Source organism: Hydra viridissima, unplaced genomic scaffold, assembly GCF_058129835.1.
Source record: "Hydra viridissima isolate aposymbiotic clone 2 unplaced genomic scaffold, HvirCarnegie_v1 scaffold_22, whole genome shotgun sequence".
Lineage (NCBI taxonomy): Eukaryota > Metazoa > Cnidaria > Hydrozoa > Anthoathecata > Hydridae > Hydra > Hydra viridissima.
In genome coordinates this window covers 382947-402976 of record NW_028324321.1, presented here as the reverse complement: position 1 = coordinate 402976, position 20030 = coordinate 382947, and the positions used below count along the sequence as shown (strand labels likewise).

General features: G+C 30.2%; 2 protein-coding genes and 1 pseudogene across 2 annotated transcripts; 1 reads left to right on the top strand and 2 right to left on the bottom strand.

Moving 5' to 3' along the window:
- Nucleotides 1–2890: 2890 nt before the first annotated feature.
- On the top strand, nucleotides 2891–5274 carry LOC149876318 (uncharacterized; annotated as a pseudogene).
- A 451-nt stretch (nucleotides 5275–5725) lies between these two features.
- LOC149876317 (uncharacterized) lies at nucleotides 5726–9070 on the bottom strand. The gene is made up of 2 exons (XM_090075530.1): nucleotides 8307–9070; nucleotides 5726–8058 (listed from the first exon to the last, which is right to left on the bottom strand). The coding sequence occupies exon 2, from the start codon at nucleotides 7967–7969 to the stop codon at nucleotides 6014–6016; it is 1956 nt and encodes a 651-aa protein (XP_089931656.1). The 5' UTR covers nucleotides 7970–8058; nucleotides 8307–9070; the 3' UTR covers nucleotides 5726–6013.
- Nucleotides 9071–9629: 559 nt separating this feature from the next.
- Nucleotides 9630–13959, bottom strand: LOC149876316 (uncharacterized). Its single transcript, XM_090075531.1, has 3 exons — nucleotides 13526–13959; nucleotides 12754–12820; nucleotides 9630–11615 (listed from the first exon to the last, which is right to left on the bottom strand). The coding sequence occupies exon 3, from the start codon at nucleotides 11609–11611 to the stop codon at nucleotides 9893–9895; it is 1719 nt and encodes a 572-aa protein (XP_089931657.1). The 5' UTR covers nucleotides 11612–11615; nucleotides 12754–12820; nucleotides 13526–13959; the 3' UTR covers nucleotides 9630–9892.
- Between the last annotated feature and the right edge of the window lie 6071 nt (nucleotides 13960–20030).

The following is a 20030-nucleotide window of genomic DNA, read 5'->3' as shown; positions in this document are numbered from 1 at the left end:
AATATTAGTTTTCAAAATGCTACTCCGGAATGTTTCGGCGAAAGTGATATTTTGTAAAGAAGGAGGAGGGGGGGGGGGCGGCGTAGAAATTATGCCAAAAGGACATAACTCTTTTTAAGCTTCTGATTTTACTGTGAACTGACAAAAATGGTTTAAAGTTTTTTCTTTCTAGTTTTTACTTTTTATATAATTGCAACAAGTTTATAGATCCCCCCACCACCCCCTTGAGTTCGGTTAACTCATTTAAAGTTTGCTGACGAACAGAGATTGTCCAATGAAAAACAGAAAAATATTTAATGGGTCAACTAATCTAAGGTTTGGTGGTTTGGGAGTGAGGGAAAATTTAAATTTGCAATCCTGTTAAAAATTCAGTTGAGAATCAATATGTACCGAATAAAGGAGGTGGTAATATTATGTTCCAGGAAACTTTTTCCTCGCCGAAATCTGTTGACGAATCCTTTAGAATTATCTTAGCTGGAGACATTTTGAAAAATAACTTCACCATATTTTAAGAATTATCAACATGGCAACGATCAAAAACACTCTTTCAAAGTATTCAAAGAATGGTTTGATGAAAATTTGGGAAACCTGTAAATGCTATAGCCTGAAAAATAAAGAAAAGTTATAAAAATTGATCGAAAATAGTTGGTAAGAGTTTCCAATTTAATAAGATGTCAAAACGATATGCCGAAAAAACCAAGTCAAAACGATATACCGAAATGTCAAAACGATTTCAAAACAATGCACCAAATTAAAACAAAGGTCAAGCGTTTGATGTTAAAAGACAATTTACTATTTGTTTTGATCCTCGGTTTGGAATGTAAAAAAATAAAGAAAAATAACTTTACATACCCTTTTTTTTTTTACTTTATGAAATAGTATACCAAATGTAAAATGAAATGAAATGATATAAAAAATCTTATTGGCTTCATTAAACTCAAATTGAAATGATTTTTTTGTTGTTCTTCTTCTTAACTGACATTTTTTAGTTAATTTCAAAATCAGTTTATTGAAATTACTATATTTAGTTTTATTGGAAGAAGTTTATAAATATAATTTTTATAATTTCAATAGTCGTATTATAGCGCCAACAAGTTTTCCTTTATTTTCAGATTGTAAAAATGATTATTGTAGTTGCAGTCGATTGCTAATAATAATCAAGTGCAGTCTTTTTTTTCAGAAATTCCACTATTTACAAGAATTTTGCTTACTGTACATTCCTTGTACTCAGTTTTACTGCTGTCAAATTTATTATGCAGTAAGTTTTTTGCCTCGTTGTCTCTGAATCTTCAGAACCATTGTCAGAATTTTGCATAAATCTAATTCTTTATACAAGATATCTTGTTTAAATCTTTACAGGATTTTTTTCATTGATCGAGCTTGTCAATAAACATTTAAGATTTTCTTGTATTTACCAACTTTGATCTCCGTTGCTTTTTTTTTGGCCTTAAAAGAAGACATCTTTTCATATCTGAAGGAAGAATATTTTTAGGTTTTAGCCTAATCATAATTTGGTAGTTAATTTAAACACTATTAACATCAATTAAAAAATTTAACTAAAAAATAATTCTTATGAGGTAGTTTATAAAAATAACTTTATGAAATATCAATTCATTATAATTTTATAGCTGGTTCGGGAGAGAGCTGCTCACACAATGTTGTAGTGCGACGTTACAATGAATGTTTTTAAGACCTTAGTCTCAAGGTATTCTTTCAATTATTCCTGGGTTTACTAAGCCCTTTTTAATCAACCATGGTAACAAATACGCAAAGTATGTTCATCAGATGATAGTAATTAGCATAAATTACAATAAAATGATAATAATTACCAAAATGATAGTCATTTTTGAGCTACAAACTCTTAAATAAAAATAAAAAAATTCTTTATAAATTTAACAGGGGAATAATTTTGACAAAGTTGCACAACATTATTCCTCCGCAAACACAAGTTAAGAGCTGATTTTACTTTAGAGCAGGTCGTATCACTGCTTTAAGATACAGGGATGTCTTAACAATGTAGCCCACCCACCACAGAGTTTAATCATATTTAACTTTGCTCAAGCCATCTTTTATAGCAACAATCACAACAAAGAAAAGTTTACATTTTACTCAATAGAGTTGTGGGTCTTCTTTTTATTTCAGCACAAGAACCGTTCTTTGGTCTCCAGATGTAGGTGCTAAATGTAAGCGTCATGGAGAGACGAAAACCCTGAAAAATGATTTTTGGTCTCCAGATGTAGGTGCTAACTGTAAGTATTATGGACGAAAACCCTGAAAAATGATCTTGAAATAAAATTGTTGCTTAAAAGCTGAATAACGAAACTTGTGTTGTAAAAATTCAACAAAACTGCGTATTGCCTTTGAGCTTTTTCTTCAAATAAAAAAAATCTAATTATTTATAAATAATAAACAAATTTTACTTAACTATTTTAGTTTTAAAATCTTTTTTGTTTTGTTTTTATTTTTTAATTTTTACAATTTTTGACGGCGAAACTCACAATTAAATTAGTTTTTGACGGCAAAATGAGAAGCGACGAAATGTTAATGCTCCATTGCTAATTATTTATACCAACGTCGATCACAGTGTTATAAAATGGGTTCTAACCTTGACTTTCTGACCCGAGAAAACCCTTTTGTGGAATGATAGCCCACACTATGGGGATCACTTGGATATAAGTATTAAAATCAGATTACAACGTCCTGGCAAGTTATTGATGTTTAAATTTTCTGAATTTATTGATTACACACACATTCGAAATGACAGCTTGTTTTGCATTTTTACATTAAGATATAATTTTAAATTCAAGTAAACAAACATACTGTAGCATAAAGAGCATTATGTTTTATGAAAACATAAAAAAAAATTGAAAAATTAAAAGATATCAAGAAGATAAGCTTCCTTTATTACCAAACAAATATAATATTTTTTTATTCTTCTGTTTTTCTGTTTAACTTTTCATAAAAATTATTTTTAACTGTGAAAATAAGACAGTTTTTGAATTTCGGGAAAATTTCGGGAAAATAAAAATTTCGGGAAAAGGCATGATTTATTTACTTTATTCACGAGAGCAAAACTGCGCACATCTAATTTTACAAAGAAATGCCGAATACCGCAAAAAACCACCAAGACTGCAGGAAAACTGTCTGTTTTCTTTGCTTCAGTAAATGTCAGAGGGAACTAACACCTTTCCTAAAAGAAAAATGCCCAACAATACTCAATGAGAGGATCAATTTTAGTAATGACAAAGTTCCACTTGGAATTTGTGAAAAGTGTCGTTCTTGTTTAAGAAGAAAGGATTCTGGAGAACACATCAATCTCCCATCACTTTACAATTTTGAGACTATAAAAATTCGACCTCAAACTAGAGACACACAATGTGACTGTTTGATTTGTTCTGTTGGAAAACTGAGAAATAATGGTCAACAGAAAACTCAGCTTTTGCAGAGCTCAGCACAAAATACTCCATCTTCAACTGTCCAAAAACGATGCTCCGACTGTTTTTCAATTATTGGAAGAGGATTACCTCATCATTGCACAAAGGGTACTTTGCGAAATAACCTTGTTGCTGTTGCAACCAAGGATCCTGTTGCATCTGAACGAGTTGCTGCTCTTGTTGTTTCAAGTAAGAATTCTTCTCCACATGGCACTGTTCGATTGAGTCAACCACAAGGTGGAAGAATGCTTCCAATAATGCCAGGTAAAAGTTTAACTTTCATGAAAAGATATTTTAGAAATTTCGAAATTAAACAATATCTGCATTTATTTTAGGTTCCTCATCAGCTAGAAAACTATTTCCTCCAAACCCATCAATTAGTATAAAAGAACTTGTTCAAGTTCAGGCAAACACAGGGCTTTCAAACAATGGCATCAAGAGACTAGCTGCTACAATTAATCAGTCAACTTCACAACATATTGTTGAGAAAAACTATGCTGTAAAATTTGATGCAGTTAGTAAGCAGCTTTCTCACCATTTCACGAGTTCATTGATTAAAGATCATGCTGGATGTGGAAGGACTGTCATTCATTGCAAGGACTTCAAAGAGCTTAAAAATGAACTCATTTCTATGAGAAGCACATCAAACAATCATATTGTGAAAGTTAGAATTGACGGTGGGGGAGGATTCCTGAAAGTAAGCCTTGGAATTATTGAATTAAATCGTGAACCTAACACTCCCCCAGCAAAACTCAATTGCACAAACAAGTTTTTCAAGGACACTGGAGTTAAGCGGCAACTTATTATTGCTGTCTCTGAGGACCTGCAAGAAAACTACTCAAATGTGTCTCAAATTTTCGAATTGATCAATATGAGAGACCAAGATTTTGTTTTGTCCTGTGGCAAATATAATTTGTGGTCTCCAAGCACACTCAAGTGCACACCCCTGCACCTGGTGTGAGTCAAGTGCAACGGACCTTTTAAATCAAGGAAAATTAAGAACTTTCCAATCTCTTGATCAGAATGTCTCACTTTTCAATGCAGCAGGATCAAACATCAAAAGAGCTCGTGATTACATGAATGTTGTTCATTCTCCTGTATTTGATCTTGCTGGTGGCACATTAGTTTTGGACTTCATACCGCCAATGGAGTTGCATCTCCTTATTGGTGTTTTCAATCATCTCTTTGCTGCCCTACTAAACGTTTTCCCTCAAGGAACTCTTTGGACTGATTCACTGCACATTAAACAACAGCCTTATCATGGAGGGCATTTTGCAGGAAATGAGTGCAGGAAGCTGCTAAAAAATATTGATCTTCTTCAATCTATTGTCGAGAAACACTCATGCTATGCTGCAATATCATTAGTTGATGTATTTCGAAAATTCAATGCAGTAGTGTCTGCCTGTTTTGGATGCGTTCTTGATCCAAGTTATGTACAAAAAATTGAAGCTTTCAGAGTGGCTTATGTGGCACTGCAAAATGTTTCTGTGACATCCAAGGTTCATGCTGTATTTTTTCATGTGAAAGATTTCATTGACAAACACGGCCAAGCTCTCGGACTTTACTCAGAACAAGCAACAGAGGCAATGCATCACAACTTTCAAGTGCATTGGCAAAGGTACAAACGACCTAACCATCATCCTAAATACAGTAAAAATTTGCAATGCTGCCTTGTGGACTTTAATAGTAAACATTGCTTGTGAAAAGAGCCATTTTAGAATGATTTTTTCTTGTATTAGAATATTTATTTTAAAGCATAATTTTCATTTTAGATACACGATAAACTCTCAGAATGTCTTTTTGTTTCCCTAGTTCATATTTATTGGAATAACCTATATTTTGTACTATATTCTGTCGGTTTTTGACGGAAAACTCGAAAATTATGGTTTATGTCGGTTAAAACTGAAATTTGGCTTCTAAAAAATAAAAAAAAAAAAAAAAAAAAAAAAAAAAATCTTGTCGGTAAAATTTGTTTTTTTCATTTTCACCCCCCCCCCCCCCACGTCTTTGTCGTTCGGTACGGCCCTGTCAATAACTTGCCAGGACGTTGTAATCTGATTTTAATACTCATATCCAAGTGATCCCCATAGTGTGGGCTATCATTCCACTAAAGGGTTTTCTCGGGTCAGAAAGTCAAGGTTAGAACCCATTTTATAACACTGTGCGATAATCAGGTGCTCACTAAAAAACACACTTTTATTTGTAAACGCAAAAAACACGCACTAGATAATCATTATTAAGATGACAATTTACGCGAAAAAAACTGTTTTGAAAAAAAAGGACACACAAACTTGCAGCAATACTTTATTCTAAAAAACAATTTCGCAACTTTTTTTTGCAAATAACTACATGAAAATAGTAATCGAAGTTGCCAATCGAAGGTAAAAATCGCAGTCAGATTTAGCAAAACAGGCATAAGGAAGTTCACAATCAGTTGAAAAAATTTAAATATCATGAAAGGGAAACTTAACTCACGTAAACCTATATATATATATTTAAAAAAACTATAAAAAAAAAAAAAAAAAAAAAAACGAAAAAAACGAAAAAAAGGAGTAAAAAAAGTAATAAATGAAGATGATTCAGATAAAAACTTCCTTCTCACTGAGATGAGCATTGGATATAACTGTGAAAAGTTTAGAAGATGCAGAGGCTTTTGGTGCCAGATTTTCTTGCGTATCTTTTTTAGTTTCATTTTTAGCGTTTTGGTTTTCGTTTTCAATTATTGACTTCTTCTCATTGGCACGAGAACTTACACCGTTAACAATCGATGTATTAAGGTCGCTTAAATCTATATTAACCTGTTCAGAATCTACTTTAACAGGCCCTTTATTTACTTTAAACCGTGATTTCGTTTGCTGCTCAATTATAGCTTGTGTATTTTCTAAACAAATGTCTGTGTCTTTTTTATTTGGCGAGAGATCTACTTTTTTCATAAAAAGGTCCTTTTTATCTACTGAAGGACTTGAAGATGCCTTTTCCATTTCCAATGCATGCTTGTTGAAAAAACTTTCATCGAGGTTTTTATCAGAATTGCCTGGTTTTTCCAAATCAATGCATTGTGGACTTGGCACACCTAACTTGGAGCTCGTTTCAATGACATTTTCGTTAACCTCAACAATATTTTCGTTGGTTGGAACACGGATGCCCGACTCCGATGGTGTTGTAGCTAAATGAGAAACTTTAATAAAGTTCATTGAAGGGCTTGTAGAAAATACATGACTGAGTTGAGGACTTGCAGCTGAAACCAACTGACTATTCTGAAGTAAACTTTTCTCCATAGGTTTTAGATGTTCACCACGCCGTATTGTGGTATTTCCTTGAATATTGTTAAGCACATCAGCATAGGGATGGTGTGTTTTTAAATCATCAACAGGGATAGATTCATCAGATAACACGGAACGAGAGGATTGTGGCTTCGCACGTTTAGAAAACTTCGCAATGCCTAATTTGCTGAAAATACTTTTTCTTTTTAGATTGGGATTGCGGTCTTCCAAATCTATTCCTAAAACAACATGACTGACTCGTGGCGATTCTTTAGAAACTTGGAATCTTCCTACTTGGTAAGTTCTATGCACTGTGGCTTCCAAAGACTGAGAGGTCCATTCGTCGAGTGTATCTAAATTAACGTCATCTTCGCTCATTCCATCAAAAGGATCATCGAGTTTGTCTTGAACTCCCTGCAATACACCGAAAACAAAAGCTACCATCAACGATATATAGTAAGGCGACCAATTGTTAATCCGATTTTCACCCTGATTACTTCCTATATGAATGTAGTAAGGAGACAGAATAAGTGGTATTGCAAAGATTAGAACTTTAGTGAATGATCGAATTGATCGAGGTGAACGGTATTCACGAATTACTCTTAGCTTTTCAAAGGACAAACACATTATGTTGAGAAGAGCTACCATATTTGAGACGAGAGGAGAATTAGCCGGCATCGGACTAGCACGGACTTTTTCATTTAACTGATTAGCATCACTTAAGTCTTCGTATATAACGCGTAAAATAAACTGACGTCTGTCCAACTTCTCAGTTAATAGATATTCACGCAAATGAAATAAAAGACATTTTAACTTATTACGTACAGTCTTCATGAATCCATCATCAAGCTCACATGCCTCCCTCCAATCACGTAAACAAAAAAACCACATCATCGATGAAGATTTAAAGAGTGCTAAATCTTCTAAAACTTTTTCACGTCGTTGAAAATCAGTGTTAATAGAGAAAGCTAACGGAAATACGATAGGCGACACGAACAACGTCACATTAATGTCGTACTCAATACGGAGTACTTTGCAAGCGTAAGTTATTACTCCAGCTAACGCCATTTGTAAAAGAACCATGATGTTAAGGTTCGAAAAGAAACTCTGAATTAAATTAAGATCGAAGGCAAATACTCGGAACCGATTGATTGATTTCCATAAGCCTTTGCGTTTGCGTTGTCGCCGCTCACTCCAATTATATATATCATGTCGACTATCTTCATCCTCAAAATCGAACTTGTCAAATGTTTGTTTAGTATTCGTTTTCATCTTCGCAAATGCAAACTGTTTTGCATTTCTTCAACTTAACTGCGCGTGAACATTTAAATTTTAGAACATCATAAGTTACTGTTGAATCTCTAAAAAGAATCTTTAATTTAAACGAAATTTCAGTACAATCTTAAAATCGATATAAAAAGTTAATAAATTGAAAAATTATTACATAATTAACACAAAACAATTGCCCCGCCAACATTAAAAAAAAATTCTTTTTTAATAGACTTAATTATAAAAGAAAGCTTTTCAGAAATGGTCTGTTAAAAAGAGTTGATTAGAACGTTCAAATCATTTAATTTGACATTTAATGATTTAAAGGTTTATCGCTTACACTAAACTATTTCACTACAAGTTGACACCGTGCCAGAACACTAAAATTTCAGCTTCATAATACAGAACACACGCAAAAGAAAAATGACAAACAGCTCATCTTTGATTCCGTTCAAAATAAAATAACGTAAGAAAAAACAAATATTGATATCCTTTCTGTGTTTAACTTTGACTTAATCAAATATACACACACACATGCAAAGCAAGCAAGTAAACACCGGTAAACCTTTTTAAAACAGAAAAACCACAGAGCTCAATATTTGAAACGTTTCTATAGTGACCACAAAAAAAAAACAAAAAAAACCAGAAGCATCAGCCGATGGGTTGTGCTGACCCTAATTCTTTTAAAGGAAAATAGAACTATAATTCGATATTTATTTGTGGAAAAAAAAACAAACAAAAAAAAACATTTTATTCAATATCTGAAAATTGAAAGAGCTTTTTTGTTAACAGAAACAAGAAGAAATTTTATGTTCGCCTAATCGGAAGAAGGTGTGACATGAATATCTCTTAAGCCCACATTATAAGTCAGTATTAGGAAATAATCTTTTTAAAACAATGTACCCAACCTGTCATTTGCTAAAAGATAACACTTTTAAAACAAAAGGTAACAGTTATCTTAAAGTTTAAAAACGTCATCCTTGTTTGGATTGAAAATTGCGAAAATTTTTGTAATGGACCAAAAAAATATATAAAAACAAAATAAAATTATAATTCTTCATGACGAACGATAAACAGCAATAAAACGAGAAATTTTTTAAAAAGAACTATTCTTTTAATTTATTAGTTAGTGATAAAAGCAAAATGTCTAATCGAAGCAATTTTTCACTTACAGTACCTTAGACACAGAATTAAAAGCGTTTTTGAACAGAAAAACATAGTTGTACTTAACAGACCGTTGAGCCAAACGGAGTTACAAATGAAAATTACGAAATTAAATAGAATTACACTTAAACAGAAACTAAACGTAACAGCCGTAAATTAAAGAAAATCCATATTATTTAGAGAATTTCACATAGGAAGCTGCAGTAAATCTTTTCAAAACGAATTGCTAACAATAAATATATAATACTAAATATAATAATGAAATACTTGAAATTAAATAACTAATAATTAAAAATCGTAATCTTAAGATTTACACTGTTACTTTTAACTTTATTTATATTTGTATTTTTATTTGTTTTTTTTTAGTTTAAGGCCTTTTTTTTTTTTTTTTTTTTTTGATCTCCATAACAACAAATATTTTCTTTTTTAAAACAATTCAACATACAAATCTAAAACATATAAATGAATTTAAAATGCAGAAAAATAATTTACATATAAATTTGTTTTTTAAATAGTTAGATAATAAATATATTTAAGAACGTTGTACAAACTTTAAGTTATCACACTGTCATGTTTTAAATAGTATCTCATAAAAATATAAGCAAAAAAAAATATTTAAATAAATATTACCGACATAAAATAAGTTTTCATTTAAGTTTAGTCACAAAAATATAATAGGAGGCACAAATGATCCACTTGAAAACACAAATGTCCGTCAAATTTAATAAATTAAGTTTTTTCTTTTTTCTTTTTTAAAAACATTTAAATTTCAGCAAAGACGCTATCATCAGATTCACTTTCAGAAGATTGTTTGCAATCTAAATCATCCACAACTACAAAGTTTTCACTATGTCGATTTGAAGATCTGTTGTCTAAAAGATTTACTTCTTCAGAAATGCTATGTTTATGCTTACTTCTAAACTTGAAATTATTTGATGACAACAACCACAAATGGGGGTTGGAAAATACTTTCTGAGAATCTATTGAGGAAGTGCATAGTGGAGTATTTTGACTTTCGCTGTTGAGTGGCATTTTTGAATCAGCTTTAGATGCAAACATTGTAGTTAGGCCGGCTGCAGCATCAACTCTATTGCTAGTTGAACTAGAATCATCAGCAAAATCATCAATTGGATGCTTGATAACACCACCACGAAATATAGTAGTATTTCCTTGGATTTTATCAAGAATATTTGCATAAGGATGTGATTGAGGATGAAAAGCTTCAAACATAACATCTTTTTCAGAATGCATGCGTAGTGTTTTTCTTTTTGAAACACAACGTTTGAAAGATGGATGATCACCATTCAATATTTGAAGACTCTTTTTACAAGGTGTGTTTTCATCAGAAGATGAGACTTTTATTAGTGATCTTTTCCTATTCACTGCTAATTCATCTATTTGATCGACTAAAGATGAAAAGGAAGTTCTGGACCTTGGAAATATAATCTCCTTGGTATTCACAAAATTACCTTGTGTTTCAACTTTAAAACGACCAACTGTAAAAGTCCGATTTATTGTTGCCCCAAGGGAGTGAAAAGTCCATTCATCTATTGTTGATAAATTGATATCATCTTCACTCATTCCATCAAATGGATCATCAAGTTTATCTTGGACACCTTGCAAAGCAGAAAAAACAAAAGCAACCAATACTGATATGTAATAGGGTGCCCAAATATTACCACTTTTCCGACCGATAAATACAAAATTAGGTGACAATATAGTTGGAAGAAAAAATATAAGAACTTTATTGAAAGAACGAATAGATCGTGGAGATCGATACTCTCGAATGACTCGCAGACGTTCAAATGCCAAACCCATAGTATTCAATAGGACAAGAGCTCTTGATATGAGAGATGTATTTGTGGGTAACTTACTTATACGAACATTTTCAATTAACTGATTTATATCACTAAAATCTTCATAAACAGCTCTTAGGATTACTTTTCGACGGACAATTTTATTAGTCACGAGATACTCTCTCATGTAAAAAAGTGTACTCTTCAATTTTTGATGAAATGCTTGCATCCAGAACTTATCTAGTTGTGCCGCCTCTCTCCAATCTCGCATACAAAAAAATAATGTCATTGCAGCAGCTTTAAAATTTGCTAAGTCATCTAAAACTTTTTCTCTTCGCTGAAAATCAGCATTAATAGCAAATGCTAATGGGAATACAATAGGAGAAACAAACAAATTAATATTTACATCAAATGTTAAATTGAAATACGTTGATAAATATACTGCAACAGCTGCCAATGCCATTTGGAAAATCACCATAAAATTAAAGTTTTGAAAGAAACTTTTTAATGTTACTAATTTAAACGTATACAAAAGAAAACATTGAAAAAGCATATTTCCTTTAGTCTTGAGCCTAACAACTCGCTTTTGTGACCACTCATAAATCATTTCTCTTCCATCTTCATCTTGAAGGTCCCAAATATGTGAACCACCCATGATTTTTGAAGTTTTAGGTCCAAGACCCATTTTTCTGAATATACAAACATACACAAAAATGCTTAATTAAAGTGATTTAAAGTAATCAACTTCAATATCATCACTACTATCCTTCTTCTATTTACTACCTTTATAAAATCTGTAAACAAGAAACCTTTGACAAATTATTGTTAATATATTTAAATTTTGTTCATCATTCGTGTATCTTTCAAATAGTCACCAAGATTTCATGTTATGATTTAACAATGTGTTTTCAAGGAAAAATGCTCATCAAGAATTAGCTTGGGTTTGTTTTGATGTTTTTTTTTACAGTCATTTTTTAAAAATCTTATGGCAGGTTTTACTTGTTTTTAGTTCTTATTTTGTTTCATGCAACATGCTATGACATACAACTTTTATTCCTGTACACTTTATTACTGTAAATCAAAACATAAAAACTAAAGAGAAATGTTTTGAAAATTTATAATAATTTATGATAATCATTTAAATGCTAACATAAGGTTTTTTAAAAAGGAGAAGGTTAGTAAGCCCAGCACCTCATAAATTCAGCAGGTTTTGTAATTAAAAAAAATAACAAAAAACATACATAAAAAAGTTACTAAAAACTCATAGTAACTAAAAATATCAAAACAACAAATAGAGGTAAGGAAATACTCAACAATCTGCTATAACATTAAAAAAGGCTTGATGAGAACTTTTACCTTGAAATTCAACACACTGTCAAAAATTACACCACATTGAAACTCTGTGATATTTTCAAAAGAGACATTACATATATGTATATTAGATGATGTTTGACAAGTTGTCATTTTATAATTCCATTTACTACAAAATCTCTGTGAGAAATTGTGATTTTTAGTTTAATTACTTAACAATCTCTTTATGTTTTAGAGAAATATTTTACCAATATCTTATATATATATAATATCTTATATATATATATATATATATATATATATATATATATATATATATATATATATATATATATATATATATATATATATATATATATATATAATAGTAAGATATTATATATATAATATTATATATATAATATCTTACTACCATTTTCTGATAAATCAATTTTAATATCTTAGTTAAATTACTTTTAAAAAAATAGAAAAGAGAAAAAAGTTTATGGTAAATATATGCTTAAATAATGAACTTACCAAACTAATCAAAATAAAAAGTTTTCAATCAAATTCAAGCAGTTTATCTGAGCATGGAAAAAAAGATCTGAAAAAAGAAATAACAAAAATTAATGAAGACGATAAGAAACCTTCAAAATAACTGTTTTTTAAAAGCATAAATTCTAATAAGTTACAATCAAGTAGAAATAATCTCAAATTCACCATTTCAACCAAATGTTTTGACCGCTGCTATATAATTAGGAAATATGCACATTAAAGAACTCCTAGCTATTTCATTTTTAAAAAGCTGCTTAATAAAAATTAGGAAGAAAAGATTTAAAAAAAGATCTTAGATGATAACAGTGTTTATATGGCTGTTTATAAAAAATATTTTCATTATGAAAGTGTCTATAAATGAAGAGTGTATATAAATGAAGAGTGTATAAATGAAGAGTGTGTATAAATGAAGAGTGTGTATAAATGAAGAGTGTGTATAAATGAAGAGTGTGTATAAATGAAGAGTGTGTATAAACGAAGAGTGTGTAATAAAAGAAGAGTGCAGAGAAGACATCTAGATTAAAAGAAAAGCATTAAAGAAGATTAATCAGATGTCAAAGATGTTCATTAACAATCATCATCATCATCATCATCATCATCATCATCATCATCATCATCATCATCATCATCATCATCATCATCATCATCACCATCATCACCATCATCATCATCATCATCATCATCAGTACATTTTGGTAAGAAACTTACTTTGTTATAAGTAAAAACAAAAAAAAAAACAAAGTGATTAACATACTGTTGGAGTTTCCAAGCATACTTTACAACTTCATCTTTTTTTGTACATCCGGAATGCCAAAGATTAGAAACAAAGTCTTACATTTTTACATAGTAGATCTGACCTAAAAGTCTATATATAATAACTTTCATAATAGTTTTGTGAGAAATTACATCAAATGTAATTAACTTGAACCAGTTTTTGCTAGTCTTCTCTTATATTCAACAAGTATAAATCAACCAAATTTTATGAAGATCTTATTACTATAAAAATTATGAAGATCTTTAAACTATAAAAGCAAACTGGTAAAACCTGGTTCAAACTGGTTTATGTGTCACTAAGCAAAATTTGCACAAATTAAAAAACAATATATTGATTTGGAGTATTAAAAAAAATTGCAGTACAGTTGATCAACCCTGCCATGAAAATAAGTTTGTTAAATAAAACCTTCACACTGAATTTCATAAAAGGCAACTTAATGACCCATATATATATATATATATATATATATATATATATATATATATATATATATATATATATATATATATATATATATATATATATATATATATATATATATATATATATATATATATGCCTGGCAAGTAAGTCAGGTAAAAATAAACTTAAAAGATTCTGATGTTGTACCTACTATTGTTTCTATTCACATGTATTAAAAGTGTATTTGAAAAATTTAAGCATTTTATATAATAGCAAAGAAGTATGAAAGTGTTAACAATGGCATCTCCAATGATGCAGTTAAGATATTTCTCAGACTTGTGTTGTAGCTAAGTAAGTTAATTGCCCTGGCATTTTTAGATGCTGTGAACAGTGATTCTAAAAAAAAGATGATCAATTTGTCAAAAGAACAAGACTCTGTTGCAGCTCTCCATTGAAAAAAATTCAATATAGAACCAAGTTTTATTTCAGAAAAGGAAATCAAGGACTTTATATCTAGTAGAACAATAACATTCTTTAACAAGCTAAATGCTGACTTTCTCAAACAAAGAGGTCCATATAAGTAGCACAACCTGGAAGATTTTCTCCTAGCAAAGAAGTGTCAACAGTTTAGCAGTGGTCAACAAATGGGCTGTGATGAAACTGATTCAGAATTACATCACCTTTATTACAACATATTTGAAAAACTCAAATAGTATCAACTGTAGCTGTCTCAAGCCACAGAGATGAGTATCCCGATCCTAGAAAACTATTGTTTAACAAAGAGGAACTCTCAAAGACGGTTTTAGTTATTACATTAGTTAACTACTATACAAATATAACAAATACATTGTCTGACAATAATTCTACTCAACTTTTCAACCATTAAGTTACCTTTAAATATTCATTTTAAACTCTAAAAAATGTTCTGTGAAAATACCTTTTGTGATACCCTTTCATTTTATGAAACTAGTGTGACATAAATTGAAAGGGTATCACAAAAAATTCAAAATATCATACATTTTAACAAAAATACATAAAAATAACGAAATTATATATATATATATATATATATATATATATATATATATATATATATATATATATATATATATATATAAATAAAGGCTTGTTATATGGTGGTCTTCTACTATATATATTCTTTGTAAAAAGCCACTGTACAACCCTTTATTTATATAAACGGTGTAAAACCGAATAAGCATATGCTTTGTCATGTCTTCATAATTCAGATTTATCACTTGTGTTCCATTTGGCGATAATACTGCATTACTAAATCAAGAGCTATCGAGTCTTTATATATTTCCCTTTCTTTTCTTCTAAAGAAGAATAAGAAACTAATAATACAAAAAATATCAAATGTGTTTGATATTTTTTGTTACATACCGCGTTCTTTTTTTCGCTACTTTGGTATTTATATTGTATTTACATTATTTAACTTTTCTGCGATGGAGACAATGAAACTTCTCCTTTGCAACTATAGTTGATATCAGTGTCGAAGAGACCTCTTCTTGAAATCGAGAAAAGAGTGAAGTTTTTTTTTTAGTGGAACAGTCAAGAATTATTTCAATAGGAAAATCACAAAAAATTCCACATTTAATTAATATAGTTTTTGATGAAAAAATAAAACAGTTTTTTAGTAAAAAAAACAAAACTTTTAATGACGATAGTTGTTAATGGCTACCATGGTAACAGCTTATAATTGTAGATAAATAAAACGGCTTTAAACGAGGCTAGAAACGTTGGCTTTGATCTATCATAGTTTTTAAAGTTTGGCAAGTTTAAAGATAAAATTTAGATTAGCACTCCGAACTCTAAAAATTATGTTTAAAAAAAAATTTCATCGATTTGAATTCCTTCTCTATGCGCGCATTACTGGTAAAATTTGAGTCAAATATGGGAGAAAACAAGAGTAAGAACTATATGAAAAATTACATGAGGGATTATAGAAGTTTTAAAAAATTATTTAATGCTAATGAGGAAGAGGTTAGTTTTGAAAATGGTACCTACTCCGTTTGCGACTCTTTTGTATCATGCGTTAGTACGCACATACCATTGCGTACGTATATTCAATTGCGTACTAACGGTATGAGTAATTTTAAATATTTTGAAGAAAATGAAGAAGAACTAGATGACGAAAGTATCATTAGAAATCATTAACAAGCAAGACTTACAGATAACCATAGAATAAGTACGCAATTACAACTACCAATCGCAACTAAATCACTAGTGAACTGGTCTTAAATCAACGGTGAATATCACTGCTAATTCACTAGTGACAAGTCACTCAATTACTGGTTATCAAAAATTTACCGATGAACACCAGGGAATAAGTACAATAATCTAACAATAAGTGTTAAATCACTACTAAATTACCAGTGACGCGCTCGTAGGGTTTTTAGTTTAAAAGAGAAAGTATGATTAAAAAAAACCCTTACATAAAAACTTAAAAAATTTATTTTTTGTAAAACGGTGAATAACTACATTCTTTACTTAATGATGCAGTAATATTACAATGGGTATATCAGGGATCAGGTGGAGTCAAAGTTTTTTGGTTAAAAGTCACACATCTTCCGATCCCTTTCCTTATTTGAGTGTTGCATATTATTTCATACAGTGAATTATTCGAAAATAGTTTAAAGGTTCAATAATTTTTTGTTTTTTATGAAACTTACTTGATTTACAAATGTTTTAAAACAAAAAACTTAACAAATTCCCTAATGACCATTAAAAACAAAGAAACATTTTACTTTTATTGAAAAGTTAACCTTTAAAGATAAATTATCTTTCAAGCTTTAAAACTCATAAACGAAGTAATAATTTTATTTTGTTTAAAATGGCAGTATAAAAACAAATTTAACAAATGAAAAACAAAACAGCAACAACAACAACAAAACACTTACAGATTTTAAAAGCTATAAAGTAAAACTATAATGTTTAGGAAAAACACAGAAATCATTAATACTTTGTAATTTTGTTCTTCAAATGTATATTGCTACGCTAAGGTATTAAATCCATAAGACTTTGTACAATTTTTTTAGGTACTATCTGTTAGTGCTTGGTAGAGACATCATCATTCTTTCTTAATTTGATGATATAATAGTAAGTGCCGATTTTTCTATTTGTTTGTCTTAGTATGATCAGAGGTCTTGAATGCAATTGAATTATATCGGGTGGGTAGCTGACACACCATCTTAACATATTGGTTTTAGAAGCAAGATAAGAAGTCAAGTGATTGTACCAAATTGATTTGAAGGATATCAGTGTAGCAAATTGAATTATATATGCTGTATATGTATAAACATATCTATTAGTATTGGTTTTAAGCTATACCGTTTTGTACTCTTTTATCTGCTACCAATTTTCCGGCTACCGAAGCAATATTAATGGAGCCAATTTTAAAAAACTTTCAAATAACCAGCACCGTTGTAATTCATGCACGCCCATATACCAAATTTATTCTACAGTGCAATCAACATTATTCTTTCAAGCTTTATACGCAAGTAGGTTCCGATTTTTTGGCTATCAACTTCAACTTTCGTTTCATCGCTAAACATCGCTGTTCGCTAACTTAAACTATCCGAAAATTTGACAAACGCGCAGAATGTTAGGCGTGCTTTCTAGTGTCCAGCGTTCAACTGAGTTTTTGTGCATGCTGTTTTCAATGATATATTAAGAATAACTAGATGTCTAACTGCCGTAAATCGGTATAAGAAAAAGTGAAGCAAAAATCGGCCATTATGGGGGGCAAAATCTTTACACTATTTATCAAAACAAAACAAATACGAAGCTTTTGATTTGTTAAATTTGCCCCCCATAATGGCCGATTTTTGCTTCAAAAAATACGCGAAAGTTAGACATCTAGTTATTTTTAATATATCATTGGCTGTTTTTCACACAACTTGGTGCTTAAAATGAGTTTTAAGAACCAGCTGTGGGCTTATTTTTAACCATCCGCTTTTGCGCAGTTAGGTGTTGTTTTTTTAGATAATTGCTTTAATTGATACTAAACTGTGTTTGTCTCTTGTACTTCAGCTAGTAGCCAACCAGAAAACTGTCAATTATGGGCTGTATCCATTCTTTAAATTGCTAAACGGTTCGAAGAACAGACAATTTCAGTATTACAATGGGCCATGATATTTGGCAGACTGAAAATCCACGTTCGAACAACACTATTTTTGAGTAGGATTATAATTTGCGATTATTTCTTAATATTAGAGATTATTAAAGAACCTTCCCAGAACTTTCACGAACACGATTACTTTTAGAACTTTTTTGAACACGATTACTTTTAGAACTTTCGTGAATACGATTACTTTTAGAACTTTCACAAACACGATTACTTTTAAATAAAAGTTGTAAATATCAGTAAAAAGAACTATAATTTTTTATTCTTCACACAGGACTTGAATGAGTTATTTACAATTATTCAAACTTACTTTAAGGTATTACAAACTTTTTTTTTTTTTTTTTTTTTTTGAAAAAGTGCTTTTGCTGGAAAACTAACTACCTGATTGCATGGAAGTTTCAAAATGAAACATGGTAGGGGAAAGGTGCCTATGATGGTATAGTGCCTATGATGGCATACCAGTCATATTTCCAAAAATATTAGTTTTTGATCAATAGTGATTAGACCAACATGTGTATATTAGCAATTCATTACTTCTGGTGAAAATTCGTCCCTCTGTCATAAATAATGCTTTTTGTAATCAACAAACATAAATTTTCGCATGTGGTGTTGTAGTTTTAATGCTCTCATATATTTAGGATTACAATTTTATTATACATCATACAGAAATGAAATTTTCATGTATTTCATCTGAAAGCTTTGTACATTTATTAGAATACTTATTTTAATGCTATGTGTAGAATAAGGTAGACACAGCTTGTTTTAACAAGTATGACTCTTTCCTATGATGGCATACCGAGGAGTTGCCATCATAGGAAAGTCTGCAAAATGAATTGAAAAAAATACCTAAAATAGATTTTAATGCGCATAAAAAGGTGATCAAGCTAATACCAAAGATGAAATACAAGAGCTTGAGAAACCAACACATTTCGAAATGAGATCTGCCCCATCAGAAGCTTTCATATGCATTGGATCTTCCGTTTCAACGAAAGGATAAGATCTAGTATACAAAAGTTGTGTCCGATGCCTTTAGCAACCCCTAAAATCGAATTGAAAAAGGCACGAAAACGTGGTAAAACTGGACTACTGAATACCACACCGGATATCCAAGAATTAAAAGATAAGGCAAAATATAAAGAAAGAGAAAAAACTTTATGTGAACTGTGCTTATAGACCAAATATTTATTTTTAATTTTGTTTTCTTGATAAATTGTGTTTCCATTAATAAAAAACAAAAAAAAATTCTTGTTTGTCTATTTTCTTTAAAGTGTGCCATCATAGGAGCAGTTAGTTGCCTATGATGGCATACTTGTATTTTTTTTTTTTTAATGGTATATTCTTATAAAAAAAAGCAAAATAGTAAAAATTCTGAGGTTCATTAACTTTCTGCATGTTAGAGGGAATACACCCATGTCAAAAATTACTTTTTAAGTTTTCAGGTAATGACTCAGAGAAACGTTAAAGTTAAGTATGCCATCATAGGCACCTTTCCCCTATCCTTATTTTGCGCACAGCTAATTACTTTAGATGACGTAATGTAATGCTTTGAGGAAAAAAATTTTTTTTTAACGATATATAAGCAAAATTATCATTAATTGTCATTAATTATCAAAATTATCATTAATTCTGGATCCCCTAAGAAAATAATATTTAAAGTTAAATTGTTCCGTTCATAAGATTTAAAGATAAAAAATTAAATTGCCAAAATATTTCCTTCTATTTCTTAACTTTGTGCCAATATTGTGGCTCACAGTTTTATTACTGCCAAAGTTGATACTTGAAAGATGATACTAGAAAAATGATACTGAGATGAAAAACAATCTTTAAATCATTTCAAACTTTGAAAATTTGCTAACGCAATAATTTCAAAATTTGTAAATTTAGAGCTTTACTGCAGTTAAGATTTTTTCCATCATTTAAACCCACCATAAACTAGTC